The sequence below is a fragment of the Bombus impatiens genome, unplaced genomic scaffold (assembly GCF_000188095.3).
Source record: "Bombus impatiens unplaced genomic scaffold, BIMP_2.2 scf_0049, whole genome shotgun sequence".
NCBI lineage: Eukaryota > Metazoa > Arthropoda > Insecta > Hymenoptera > Apidae > Bombus > Bombus impatiens.
The window spans coordinates 462930-478022 of record NT_176468.1 but is presented as its reverse complement, the minus strand read 5'-3'; the positions used below and the strand labels follow the sequence as shown (position 1 = coordinate 478022).

Below are 15093 nucleotides of genomic sequence, written 5' to 3'. Positions count from 1 at the left end.
CATTCTATTTCTTTCGAATTTTTATTCTTTGCACGCGTATATCCTTCTATGTCATACAGCGCACCTTTACTTTGCTAACATGATGACAAAATTCTGTATTTATTTTTGCCATTCTCCACGGTTCGTGTACACTCTCCTCTATAACTCTTCCATAAATACGATAAAAAAAAAAAAACGTATCGACCGATTCGGTTTTATTGTCCACTTTATACCATCGACAAAACCAAATGTCGAAAGCGAGCGAATCGGTGGTCTCACCGAATGCACGGATAAGTAAATGTGCAATTACACAAATAAACAATTGAATCGACAAGTGAACGGTTCGCCGTAGTGTGAATTAGCTATTATAGTAACAGCTATTACACAATTCATTGAATCCACTAATTCGTATATATTGAGAGCTGAACGTGCGACGTGAAATATAGAAATGTGTGGGCGTTGATAATTCGACAGAATTATTGAATCGTTCAAAAAAACCGTATCGTCCGGACGCAAAGCTGTAAAACTGTAAGCTACCAAAGGCAGCTAGTAGCAAGTGTAACAAAAAACGAAGCTTCTCTAACAAACATGAAACATATAAACATATGAAGGAAAGCATAAATATACTTTTAAAGAACGTTGACACTCACCCGTGTCCGTGCTTCCAGGTAGAAGAATGGCATCGTCGCGAAACCAGGAGGTGACTGTCAGATGTTCCTTCACGTCTTCTCTTGCCGTGCAAGATAAAACCGCGTTGCATCCCTCCACCACCGGAGATCTGTTCACCCTTACATCATACCCAGGTACCGTCAACACTGAAATTCGAGCACAAACTCCAAATTAGAACTTTTGAGCTATTCGTAGCGAAATTGACGAAAAAATTTAAAGACAGCACAGAATTAACGTTTGATTAAATTATCGTCGATATTAATCCTTTCACTTTGGCAGTCCAGTTCGCCGAAGTACTGTCACTGAACGGAAACGCGCGCCAGAAATACGCACAGTGTGCGTGGTTGCTGTATATACGTTTTCCTAAATCTTAAATAACGATAATTCTTATAAGAACCGTATATGAAATATCGTTTCACTGTCAATGGATTTAATAGGTTTTTTAGCATGAAACAGTACACGATCGTTTGGATGTTTGAAATATATTGCGTGAAACCTTTTGATGTTGTTTCAACAATGAGTATCTTTAAGAAATGATTAATCCAATATGTCAATAAATCAACAGAAGATGTTCTGCCGATAACGAAAAAATATATTATTGGCTACAGATAGCACTTGTATATGCATCATTTGGATGCCGGATATACGGAGTGTCGGACCCACAGGTCATCTCGCGGGTGCCTATAAGTGGCGCCCGAAGCGAAAGGGTTAAAATTCGAACAGAAGCTCCAAATTAGAACTATGAAGCTGTTCGTAGCGAAATTGAAGACAAATTTTAAGACAACGCAGAATTAACATTTTATTGAATTGCGTATGACTCGTTTCTCCCAATGTAACTTCACGTTTTCAAACGACTGATACTCGTACTTTGCAGCAACGAGTCGAAACGAGCAATTATTAATACAAACTTGATAACCAGACTTGACAAAGCGTAATTACCCAATGCTTCATTAAACTTTCCTTTTTCTCCATCCTTCCTTCGTTTTTCTCTGAGCTTTGTGTTTAAAAAGTTTCATCCCTTAAGGAAAAGGATGGAAAAAATGTTGCTGCAGATGTTTGCGCTGCTGTTTGCGTGGATTAAGCGGAGATGAAAGGGAAGTTTGACAAGTTTGGGGTTGTAGATTCCTCATTCTTTAGGAATCGGAGACTTCCAAACTGAGTTTATGGTAAGGGGTGAGTTATCGATTTGTTTTCGAGTGCGTTTTGTCGGGATTCTCTTGAGTGGATTAAAGTTACGCGAACTTGTAAAGGTCTTTGCTTTTCGAAGGCACAGATTTTTGTCTGTTTCTTTGTACGTTTCGAAGTTTCGAATCCAATCGCGAAGTCGTTTTGTACATTGGGTAGCAAGTTTCTGATTGATAATTAATGCTTTAAACAATGCTTCAAAATAAAGTTTTTTCTCTAATTTGTATATTTCAAATAATATCTTTCAAATGTTAGTCGAGCATTAGTTATTTCAAATCCTACTTCATATCTTTCATCTGTTACATTATTATAAGATTATTTAACAAGACTTTGCGTTTGAACCTTCATAATCATATTGCAGTAATATTCTCTATCTTTTTTGAGTTACAACAACGATCTTCTCTAATAGCCAAATATGATCTGCTTGTAAAAGATATTTTCTAATAAAATATCGCGATTCATTTTTATTTAACGCTACAATGTAGCCATATTAAAATAAATACTAAAAATCTTCAATCAAAAATCACCTCAGCGATGCTCGAAAAATACTTCGATCCACAGCTAAAGTCAGTGTTGAGATTTACGAGAATATAGAGAAATAATCTATTGCAAGGATCAATTCTCATAAAACTATCGTAAATTATTACCCTGAAACAAAATAGAACAATCAAGTACGCTTGTCGTTCTATCCACACGATCCAAAAGAAAGAATCGCGACAGTCGTTTTCGCCCATCCGCTATTTACATAAATCCCCTTCCGGACGAGGATTTTTCACAGAGCTCCACGTTGTTTACCGACACGTTTCGTTCGAATACCGATGCAGGAGCTATAAATCACGCGGATGGACGTGACATCCGTTTCCGACCCGACACGGAAAATTCTCAGAGTAAAAATCGACGAAACATCCCGGGAAGACGTTACCACCCCCGCAATGCCATTACGCTCGCGATTCCACTGTTAAATCGATAAAGTAGTGGATCGAAATCTTTCATTCCCGTGTTCCAATCTCCTTTCGCTACAATCGTTTACACGATAAAGTTGAGTGCTTGAGCGAATTTATCGAGAGTTATGTATCGAGATAAGATACAATCGTTCATGGAAGTATTTTTGGAGTTTCATTAATTACAACTGCAGTGAGACCCGATTATCACGGTTATATTGATAACATTTGAAAGAAATTCAAAAATATACAGTGATCCGTATTAATTTAATTTAACTCGGATATTCCATACAGTTTAAAAATTATTTAGCTTATTATTTTTTATTTAGAAAATGTATATGCATTGGACAAGTAAAATATTTGTCCAACTATTTGTATTAATATATTAAGGACTGATTAATTTAGTCGTTGACTGGAGACGATTTTCATTCTTTTTTATGTAGAAACTGGAGTGAAGTTTATTTCACGGTGTATCGTCAATAATGCGTTAATTATCAGACACAAACTTATGCAATAATAATTCTGCGCACACCATGGTGCCGGAATATTAATGCGAGCCTGTACATAGAAGCCACAGGATATATATTTAGTGGACTTGTATATTTCGAAAAGATCACATATCGCTATGTATATCAACGATAATAATTTCGATTAAATCATATGATTTTAGAGTTCTCCGGTTTAATCTGTATTTAATATATAATAATAATATTAGTGACATTTATCTTATAGCTTGAGATGATAAATTAAAGGAGACAAATCCAACCAATCTGAAATTAAATAGCCTGATTTGAATTCTATACATTAAATTATATCACTCGACGATACCAGCTAAAGGTTAATTATTATCCAACTTCCAGTTACGTGAAATCATTGAACAACAAATGATTCTCGATTATTACCATTTTCACGTTCACGGACTCGTTCGGGTTTCCTCGGTGAAAAGAAAGGAGGACGTTTGTCGAGGTAAATTCCGTAGCGGAGATAAGATTAGCGTCGCATCCGGAAATTCGTTTTCAGCTCCAGCAGTTCCGTCGCCGCTCCATTTATTCCCAGATCTGACAGGTAGCTACGATATTGCTCTTAATAGCACTGTCAGCCTGGGCGTCACGCTGTTACGCGTCTCATTTCGGAGGCACAATTTAAGTATTAAACGTAACGCGTTTAAGTCACTCCTTCCCTGCTTCTGACATTCGAAAATTTTGCAATAACCCGGCTCCTCTCTTTTCCTCGCTTTCCATCCAAGGGAAACGCTGTTGCGCGACAGTGAACAACGTCGTTTAAACGAATTAGATTCAGTTCATAGTGTTAATTGAATACGTCCGGACAAGGCACTTGTCTGTCACCTGCATGTCAATTTCAGTTTTACATTTAATACAATGTTATTTCGATTCTAAATTCTACTAGGCTTCTTCTTCTTCTTCTATGGTTGATGGAATTAATTGACAATTACACTGTTACAATAAGTTACAAATTGGACAGTATTTGGTGTTATTTTGTATTTCTTTTTAAGTATGACGGATATTTGGGACAAATTGAAATTTCTAGTTGAGTAGTATTTTGTGTTCTTTCCCATTTGTGTGTCTCATGTTGCTATATATGGAGCAAGGAAAATGAAAATTCGGCGAAACATCAGAGGCATTTAAATAGAACTACTGACAGTCCCATCGTTCGTCTTTATGAAATGTTAAAAAAGGAGAACGTGTCCATCACAGAAAAATTTGATAGCACGAGAGTGGACAGTGGAAAACGGTGGAAAAAAGGAAATTCGAGGAAGCGTCCAATTGCATTTTGCAGATATGAAAAATGAAGAAAGTAGAGTGTGTCGTAAAAAAATTTGAAACCGAAGAAGCTAGAAAATGTTGGATATAAAAGAAGAAAGTTCGAGGAAATATCGAGTCAATTACTTCCTGGTGTCGTAAAAAAAATTAAGCAAATATCCAGAGACAGAATGTTTCATAGAAAGATTTAGTGGAACGGAAGAAGCTAGAAAATATTCGAATATAAAAGAAGAAAATTCGAGGAAACGTCGAGTCGATTGCTTTTTGGAGACGTGAAAAATTAGGAAGCCACTTGGAGAACGCCCCGTGACTGGCGCTGGCAAATACCTGGATAACGATCAAATTCCGTCGAAGGGGAGGAAAACGAAACGAAACGTGCAAACGAGGCCAATATGCGCAGATCTCCAGCGAACCGGGCAACGATATTTCCCGTGGATTCGCAGCCAACCCCAGGATTAAGTTTCTTTTCGATTCACGTTCCCTCGATATCGTGGCGCAGCCTGCAACGCCTCGATTTCTCTCGGTTAGATTGACGTAATCTGTTGAGGACAGACAGATCATCCGCTGAATCTTCAATTGGAAACATTGTCAAATATTTTTGTTAACTTCTTTATATAGATACTGTATCGTTGAAATTATTATTACTCATTCGATGGTGCTTGACGTAATTATGAGGATAATTCTTTGACATAATTGAAGACGAGAATTTGTTGTTTATTTTTGATGATGTCTTTCTTTCTGATATTTTGTCGTTCATATCGTTGAATTACGTATTTAATTATTTTATTGTTCAAATTATTGGATTCTTGTTTCGTTATAAACTTTTGGATACCAAGTTGAACATGAGATTCTATTGTTGACGACAAACGAAAGACAAATTTCTCTACAACTCCAAAGACAGTTTTAGAAAGATTAAACACTAAATCAGTGCAAGCCTTGTTAGAAAATTAGCCAATTAATGCACCGATACTTTATCAGCCACTCTTTAAAAACGAAATTTATAACAAACAGTAATATTAAACAGTCTCAGAATTGTCCAAATTAATCTCCAAATCTGATCCGCCAATTTATATCCCGTGATCCAGTGAAAAATAGTAATAACCGCGAATCATTTGTTGTTCACTGATTTCACGTAACTGGAAGTTGGATAATAATTAACCTTTTTAATTGACGATTGACGCGACGTTAAAAATCTCTTAAAAAAAGAAGAAAAACAAAGGAAAGGAGAAACCAAAAGTTCCAAACAAACGACGAATCAAAATAAAAACCATTTCTCGATTCATCTCAGGATCAATTAATGATCCATTCGTTCTTGGTGCACGATGCTTCGCAGTCGCTGTCGGAGGTCATCATCGGAAGTGGCGCAGCACGAGCGCTTCCTGGGATGCCCTTACGAGAAACTCGCGCCAAGTTGGCCGGAGAGAAAAAGAAAAGCACGTAAAAGGAAACAGAGAGAGAAAGAGAAGAGAAACGGCTCCCCTTTTTTCTCCAGACAATGCAGCTCTTCTCGGGAACAAGTCCTTTGGCGGACGACGAGGGTCGAGCCGATGTCATTTCAGATAAATTCCTCATCGCTTTTCAGCCGGGTCCAGGCCTCACCTCTGTATCTCGGCCCTTTCATTCCAGCGATACCGTGCATCGAGAAGAGAGCAAGGAACACGTGGAAATCAGCTTGCGTCCCTCCTCTTTAATCGTGTGTTCCTTCTTGCGGTTAGTTTGATTTTTCCAGGTGCGATGAGTGTTCTTCTCGTTTCTCTCAATTTCATGCAACGGTATTTCTTTTCTAGCTTTGTGATTGACGTTTATGATTAATGATACGATTGATGTTTGGTGGTTTGAAGAGGTTGTTTTGGAAACTTGAAAATGTTGCACTTGTTCGTTGCGAGAACAAGCAATTGAGAAATTCTTTACTTGCACCTATTGCAGCGATTATGTCAAATTATTTATTTTCTTGTACTTTCACGATGGACAATATGGTTGATGTTTGTTGGGCTTATAAAGGATTGTTTTAGAAAATAAGGATTTTTGTTTGGGAATCTTGTTATTTATCGCGGGAGCAAGGATTCGAGAAGTCGAATTCTAATTATTTCCATTATAGTCGAATATTTTATTTTATTTAAGTTTGCTAGAGAGATCATATAAAATTACTTTTCGTTTGTACAAAATTGTAATTTAATAGTATAAAAAAAATGATATAACAAGCTTTATCTCATAATAAAATGCAACAATAAGCTGTTCAAAGATATTAAAATTGTATTAATAGGAGGAAGAAGGAAGAATTTAAGAATTAGTTGTCGAAATCTTCTTCATATCAGAACCCAAGAAGAAAACAAGAACAAAATGAATTTCTTCTTTAAATTAGCTGAAAATTAATTCTTATCGAAATACAGAATCTGTATATTCTACAATCCAAAAGAAAACAATTTTCTTGAACTAAAAACTCGCTTTAAAAATCTATCTTTTTTAAACTAGCTTCTAAACAAATTCTTAATTAATTAAACTACGCTTAGAAATAATCCCCTGCCTTTATATCTTAAGAATTTCACCAAAAACGATCAATTTTCCTTTCACTCGCTACAGAAGCGACAAAATTAATAATATCCGTACACGAGAACTTGCAACTCCTCCCCTAAACTTTGTCTCACATTGTCCGCTATCCTTCCATCTGATGAGGCAGCGATAATTAACGCGCGCAGCAGTTTCTCTTATCCGGAACCGCGGCACGAAACGCAAACTGCTCGAATTGCAAGCGAATAGCTCGGCGAATATATCCCAGTGTCCCCTTCACGACCAATTAACCGTTTCATTCGCGGTATCCGCGTCGGATCTGGCCTGTAGAAGACGCTGCAACATCCTCAAGTACGTCTGTCTCTATCTTGAAGCGCGACACAGACGTACGAACCGGAAACGGGACGGAAATGGTACATGTTGAGGTTGAAAAGGCGCAGAGTTGAAAAGCTTGAGCTTGAAAAACGGAAGGAGAAAGACACGAGAAATACAGAGGACCAGGCCTAACGTCCAAGCATCGCGAGGCAACCCTTCTGCCCACCCTTTTACCACCCCTGTTTCTACAGCGGAAACGTGGAAAGAAACAGAGAAAAGGGTAGGAAGATTGAATGAAGATGGCGAGTCCTCTCTGATATTATCGAGACAAGAAACGAAAACGCTACTTTCACAAACTAAAGAGCTAGCGCGAGAGATAGAGAAAGAGAGAGAGAGAGAAAGAAGGAGTAGAGTTTAACCAGAGGGAGGGAATCGAAATGGGGATGAAACGCGGAAGAGCAGAGGTGGGGATGAAATCTTGCTGAATGCCGGGTCACTCGTTTAAATAATTAAACGCGTAATTACCGCCGGCTGGAACACATTTTAATGAACGGTGCCTTTTCCAGGAAGCTCTGCCCCGTCTCTGTCGACCTAAGCTAAACGTTCCTCTCCTGTGTTTTTCTGCCGGGCTGCAAGAAGTCGGGGAAACTGTGCGTGGGTCTAGGGGACTCTCTTACGTAAAAGGAAGTTGCCAGACTTTTTTGGCAGGTTTCCCTAAGTCATAAGTTCTGCGTAAGTCTACGCGAAGGTTAGGTTTCGACGAGAAACCTGGTGAAAGGGTGATGCCGAGCGAAACAGAGTGGTTGATAACGAGCCACTTCTTTTCGAAATCCTCTTTGGCAATCTGCTTTTAAAGGGTGGATTTATTACGAAACGCTGAAGGCTCGAACGGTCCAAGACGTTCGAGAGATTATCGAAGATTTCGATTCGACGGCAGCTTGTTAACGACGAAGTTCGTAGAAAGTCCGATGTAACGAGGTTTAATTAACGCCGCGTCTCATAGATCTGGCTTCTATGATCGTTTACGTTCAACGTCTTTTCCGTTGCCCCCTTGTCGCGTCTTCTCTTCCGTCTTTTTCCCTTCGTTCTCCTTTTTTCTCTTGCCAGGCGGTAATTACGTTTAAGAAGAGAGGAAAGTCGCGTCGTTTATTAGTCGGCAGACTTGTTACCACCGGAAAACGTTGAGTTTTCACGGTGGGACGGGGGAACAGCGTGGGAGGACTTTGAGAGTAAATTTGGCGGAAATTCTTGGCGAATTCATGATAATTCGATTGTTATTGTTGCATCTTTCATGGGATTAAGCAGCACTCAATAGCGTTTAATTGGAAGTCCTACTTTGAGATGAGTTGAAGGAGTCTGTACTTTCTGCTAATTTGAAGAATAGTAGATATCTTTAAGAACTAATATTTTTTCTTTTTTGAACGGAAAATGTTATTTATGTTCATTTTTTAAATGCTTTAGATATTTACGTTGGTATAGTTGATCAACGTAAACGAACATTGGCGAACTTGTATATTTTTATATACTTTTTAAAAGTATTTTTATCGACAGATAGGCATATTTTTAAAAATGATGTTCCTCGTTCAAAGATTTAAATATTGATATTTGGGATGCCGTTTATATTTGTTTGATTTTATGTTTAAACTTAAAATATAATTTCTTAAATCCTACCCTCAATAGACGATCAAATGTCGCATTGACCAATTCCATAAAGTGAAAAGTACAGAAAAATAATGACACTACGAACACAGTTTCTTATATTTACCTTGCAATTTATCATCATTTGTATCATCTTCTTGCATCATATTTATATCTCTTCTCATCTTATATCATCGTCTAAATGAATTCATGTAACTATACATAAATTTATATTTCTTCGTTGAGAGTTGAATATTAATTGTGTAGGTATTTATGGAACGAAATAAAGAAATTAATAAACAGTGGAATTGATAAATCTGTCTTTGCCTTTACGAAAAATTCTAATCTAAACAGCTAAATCCTCAAAACGAGACGAAACTCATGGGATATTAGTCGAAGACGCGATCAAAGTAAACTCTTCTATTCTCGTTCTTCGATCTAATAAACAGCATTAATGGAGAACAGCTGGAACACGTGCAAGTCGGACGATTCATGTTCGAGAACTCTCCGCGAAATGACCGACTTACGAACGAAGGATGAAGCTAAGAAAGGGGAAATCGTACGGTGAGGATCGTAGGATTTGACTTTCGAATTCTTCTCCAGTTTATTCCCTTTTTTTTCCTCTACCAACTGGTCAAATTGGCTGGCCCGTATACGCTCGCGTTTCCTGTCGGAGAACTTTCTCGCAGTTCCCCAGACGGGGATGTCTCGACGTAAAGTAGAAAGAAGAATTTTCTGTTGCCGCTGACGGCCGCGACTTACGAACTTCCCTAGACGAAAAACCGACCAATCGATACACGCTCCTCCACCTTCGTCTTGAGAAGGTGGCCGAATTTACTGTCATTACGTCTCTCCTTCGAAAATTTATTTGTCTATTTGGTAATTGACAAGCATTAAACCTTTGTTACGAAAAAAGAACACAGTAGTTATAATTGTACGCATGTTGCATATACATATGTATACGTAGAAAAGAAAAATTAACTAGACTGCAGATTTTTATATTTATGTATTTATAGGAAATTTGAAGGTATAAAAATGCATTCAATGCATATAACGTGCAAAAGTGTATGTGTGCAATATATAACATATATTACAGATATAGTATATAAAATATATAAAATATTCAAAATAAAATATTCATTATAATATTTAGTACATGAAACTCCTATTTAGATTCATGAAAATATAAAACTGTATAAAAATCCGCAGTCTAATGATAATTGATTAACAATTAAATAATTGCAGAGTTGATTGTCTGAATTTATAGGAAGAATCAGAGAAGAATTTGAAACGGTTAGAAATGTAATTTACGTAATTGCATAATTGCATATCTAATGATGAGGTCGCAAAATTTAAGATCACTTATTAGAAAATCAACACGAAGACTGGATTAATAAGTTGTAGTAGCGGAGGACTGTCAACGAGGTTGATATCTTTAAATAAAAAAAAGGAATGTCAACGACCTTTCTCCAATATACTTGCTTCTGAAAATTATTTTCTTCAAAATACTTTTATAATTATATTTGTTGGTCTTAAGTTAAGGCGATCATTGATCGTAAGTTTTATTCGTAAGTATTAGGAAAAGGGCAATCTAGTTCGAGTTAGCTTTCATTCTAAGTAAGATTTTAATTTGGGAGCTTCTTGCTCTTCCTTCTTTAAGTTAGGGCAGTATCCTTTTTTTATTTTTTTTTTATCAAACAGTAAATTCGAGGGAGAATCCTATTCGTAAATATTAGGCTGTCGCATAAGAAAAAACTTTCACAAGGCAAGTATTCGTAAAATTACGTATTTCAAATTATGCTTATATATCATAATTTCAAAGAATGTCTGGAAAATGAAAATAAAGTAACCTAACTTAGAAAAAGCAAAAATCACGCACATCTACTGTATTATATTGCCTACTGCATTATATTGACCTTAAAGTTCCAAACGAAAAAACCTTCATCAACGTTAATTTTCTTTTCTCCTAATCAAACAGAAATCCACCTAAAAATGGGCTAAACGTAGAGAAAGAACTCGTCTACGCGAAAGTAAAACAGTGTGTCGACGAGATCGCATTAAAAAAGCAACGGAACGAATCGAAGGCAAGTTAAATGGAAGGATTCGAAATTTTCTTCTAATTTCGGTTGCACAGTGTACACGTGCTATCCACGGTAGGCGAAAGCACGTAGCTTGCTATACGCGTTGGTCGGCATAAAATCAGCCATTTAAATGGTGGCTCACGTAAAGCTCATGGTACCGGACCAACCTTTGTCCCATGTTCTCTCGAACGACGTTCCCCAGACGTTTCTTCTGTTTTCTTCCTCTTTCGCTTCTTTTTTCCTATTTCCATCTTTCCTCTGGCCTCTTTCCTTCTCTGTCTGGTCGTTTGTTCAAATCGAACTTGCTTCGATACAATTTAACGGCTTTCATTGGCGTTTTCCCTCCGGTATTTACTCGGCGATGTCTCGGTGAAAACGCGGGCCGCGTTTCCGGCATAATGGGATCTTCAGCAACTTTCTGCCGTTTCCGGCGACCAGTCACGTTCCAAAGGCGACGTTCTCTACTGTAATTGACGTTTATTGTGCTCACGCAACGCGCCGTGGAAACGTATCGATGGGTACAAGACCACTTTTTAGTGCTCCTTTCGCGATTTATGTTTTAGGTTCTGTAGCTTGCAGAATGAAAGATAACACGAGCTACCTTTGTGCAGTTCCCTTCTAAATAATTTCTAAATAATGAATATACGATTATAATTTTTGACGTGTATTCGTCGTTCGCACCTTACAGTTCGGGGAATGCAAGACGACACGCGATACTTTTGTGCAGTTTCCTTTTCAAAAATTATTAGGCTCTGTTCTGGACAGGGAATTATTATTTTTAGTGTTTCTCTTTTAAGTTTCAGCATTTGTTATTCGAAGAATGGAAGACGAGATGGGGTATTTTTGTGCAGTTTCCTTTTCAAACATTAGGCTCTGTTCTGGACAGGGAATTATTATCTTTAGTGTTTCTCTTTTAAGTTTCAGCATTTGTTATTCGAAGAATGGAAGACGAGATGGGGTATTTTTGTGCAGTTTTCTTTTCAAAAATTCACTAGTCTCTATCCTGTATAGTGAATATTCGATTATTATTTTCAGTGTTCTTTTTTCATCGTTTGTCCTTCAGTTTTGTAGATTGAAAAATATAAGAAGAACGAAGGGTCTTTATGCAATTTTGTTTGCAGATTATTACTTCTTATTATTTATAGTACAAGATTACTGTTCACTATTCTTCGTTGTAGATATTCTCAGTAGTATTCGACTATTATTTTTAGTGATAGTTTCATCGTTTGCTTTATAATTTAGCTGTTTGCAGAACAGAATAATTATATATAGCAAGAATAATTTATTGCTACACAATTTTGTCGTCAAGTAATTTTGTCCTATCCTGAATCCTACACTGGACTGTTTAATTGTTTGTAATATTTCTTTTATATAACGGTTACTCCTTAATTTAGTATTAGGTGGTCCGAGAAGTTTCTTTCGTTTTATAAGGAAACAATAGACGCACAATGTTTTTTGTTTTATATTAGTTTATTGAATTATGCACGAACGTAATAATAGAAATATAACAAAATGTATCATATCTAATTCAATAAAATAATATAAAACAGAAATTGTCGTTCATCTATTATCACCTAATGAAACGAAAGAAACTTTTGGGACAACCTAATAGCTTGAAGAATATATAAAAAACAGAATATTTCCATACAATATCCTTATATTATATAGTATATTTTTATTACTTCATATTTCCAAGAAACATACGGAAGATATAACATATAAGACTCGAATAAATCACCATCTACACAGAGAGAGCGAAGAAGTTTTTAATAATAAATTTCAGGTTAAAGTCGCAATTATTATTTTCTCAATATATCGTGTATATGTGTACCGTTTCTATACAGCAGCCTGCGTGAACGTTCCCCTTCCGATGCTGGGACATCGGTGGAAAAAAACATAGTAATTAATGAGCACCGCACTGGAACACGATAATGAGACTTCTGTCCATAAATGCAGAAATACGGATAGAGATTTTCCCTCGCGATATTTTCCGCTATTTTTATGTTATTAACGCTTTGCCCTTTACTCGGCCACCGCGCGCAACTGAATAAAAGGCGACGCAACCAGAATCTTTTAATTATTCGTTAAGCCCCTTATTTGTTGCCATTTCAACCGACTAAAAAATATACCATAGCTTCGATTCAGCTTCATCAGCATTAATTGGAATGAAATTATAGACGAATGCATGCAATTTAGTATATTTATATTTCTTTTATATTTATTTAAATTTCATTTGAGCGTTAGATTTTGTTATTGGCTACAATTCTTAGTTGTATATGGAATTGTTTCTTCCTTTATGTTATACACATTGTCTATATGTCTTAACATTTTTATTGTATTACTAAAAATTTTATTTCGTCTTTATACTCGTTGTTTGTTCCAGTATTAAGTCATTGCACTGGTTTTATGAGACAATTTGACGACCATAAGCGAAAAACACGATGAGTCACATCTTATGGAAGAGTAATCTCGAAATGTGATTTGCATTTGATTTTTAGATTAAATATGTGCCTTTGTTCTCCTCTTGTACGTTTGAAAAAGATCAAATTAGCATTAAAGATTTATACATGTATAAATTGTTAATATTTATTTATCTCTACAGACATACATCCGTACATTTACATATTTATGAATATAATATCATTCATATTGGTCCGTTCCTTCTTATAAACCGTTAATATATAATTATGTTAACAAGCATTATTCGTTTCTTAAAAAATACATTGTGAATTTATCACCTATTTTCAAAAAATATGTATCGACTATTTCATGTTAATAAAATACTTCATTTTAGCTATCGTGCGACGTCAAACTGAGAAAATCAATAAAAACGCACTCATCATATTTCTCCTGTCTGTGGTCTTCATTTATAAACTGAATGTCACATTACGAGTTAGAAATTCGATCAGCCGACTTTTTAAATTTTACCAAAAGTATAACAAACTCACCAGCACGAAGAGTAACTTCCCTGGAAAGCACGGTTCCAACGGAACTGGTTGCACGACACCTGTACCTAGCGTTGTGCACTTCCGCCCGAAAGTCCTGCGCCAGAAATGGCGGAAAGTAGAGGGTACCGTTCCCGAGCAGCTGTCTGAAACAATGGAAAAAGAATGAAAGAGGAAGAAAAAAAAAAGGCGAGAGAAACGAAGAAGCTGGAATTCTAACGTCTTCGCCCAGGTTCCATTACTGGCGTTACCATTTCGCGATATAAATTCGCCCATTTTTAGCTTCCTTTTACCATTCTGCCTTTTTACCACCGACACTCTCACGAGCAAATGCCTTTTATTAATTCGCCCAGGAAAGCTTTTAAAATTGCAGAAGAAAATACGTGGTTCGAGAGTAATTGAAATATGCGAATAAACGAGAGAAATTCTAATGTTGCATTGAATAGAGTGTGTTTCAGATTAAATTATAAGGAATTAAATGGTACTATTTAGAGTGTTGCGTTGATTCTTTACAATTCATGTACACAATGTCTTTTTATTTAATTATTCAGTCATTTGGTTTGCGAGATTCAGAGAAATTATTTAAAAGTTTCATTTTTTAATACCGTTTAAAACATCTTTTTGCATTCTTTATACGACTTTCTTGCATCCTAAGAATTTTTATACAGCGCAATGAAATTAAATTATGGAAATATATTAAATTCTAGGAAATCTGATGGTATTATTGATTTTTTCCGGTTTTAAGAATTTGCCACATTTTTAGAATATTCAATTCTTCGAGTTTCAATCCCAAATTTTATTTCACTCGATTATATTATCAAAAATAGTTATCTTTTACTTAATATGTTTACTCTTCTGTACGTAAACCAATAAAATTCTTACGTAATCAATTACGCTAGGTAAATGGTTACAATCCAAATATAATATACAAATGATAAGATTAAGTTTCAGTTTCAATAACAATAAAGTATCAGTTCGAAATCTAGTATTACCAAAATCTATGGATGAACGCCGTATAATTGAATTTTTATTCCCCTCTAACCCTATGTTT

The 15093-nt window shown here is 36.1% G+C and overlaps 1 protein-coding gene across 5 annotated transcripts in view; it reads right to left on the bottom strand.

Moving 5' to 3' along the window:
- Positions 1 to 15093, bottom strand: part of LOC100745643 (Down syndrome cell adhesion molecule-like protein Dscam2) — a 312676-nt gene that overhangs the window by 41886 nt on the left and 255697 nt on the right. For all 5 annotated transcript variants that reach the window (XM_024370818.2, XM_024370805.2, XM_024370809.2 and 2 more), the window contains exons 5-6: positions 14046 to 14188; positions 630 to 794 (exon numbers count right to left, since the gene is read on the bottom strand). In XM_024370818.2, the coding sequence (XP_024226586.1) occupies positions 630 to 794; positions 14046 to 14188 (308 nt within the window). The remainder of the gene's footprint in view (positions 1 to 629; positions 795 to 14045; positions 14189 to 15093) is intronic.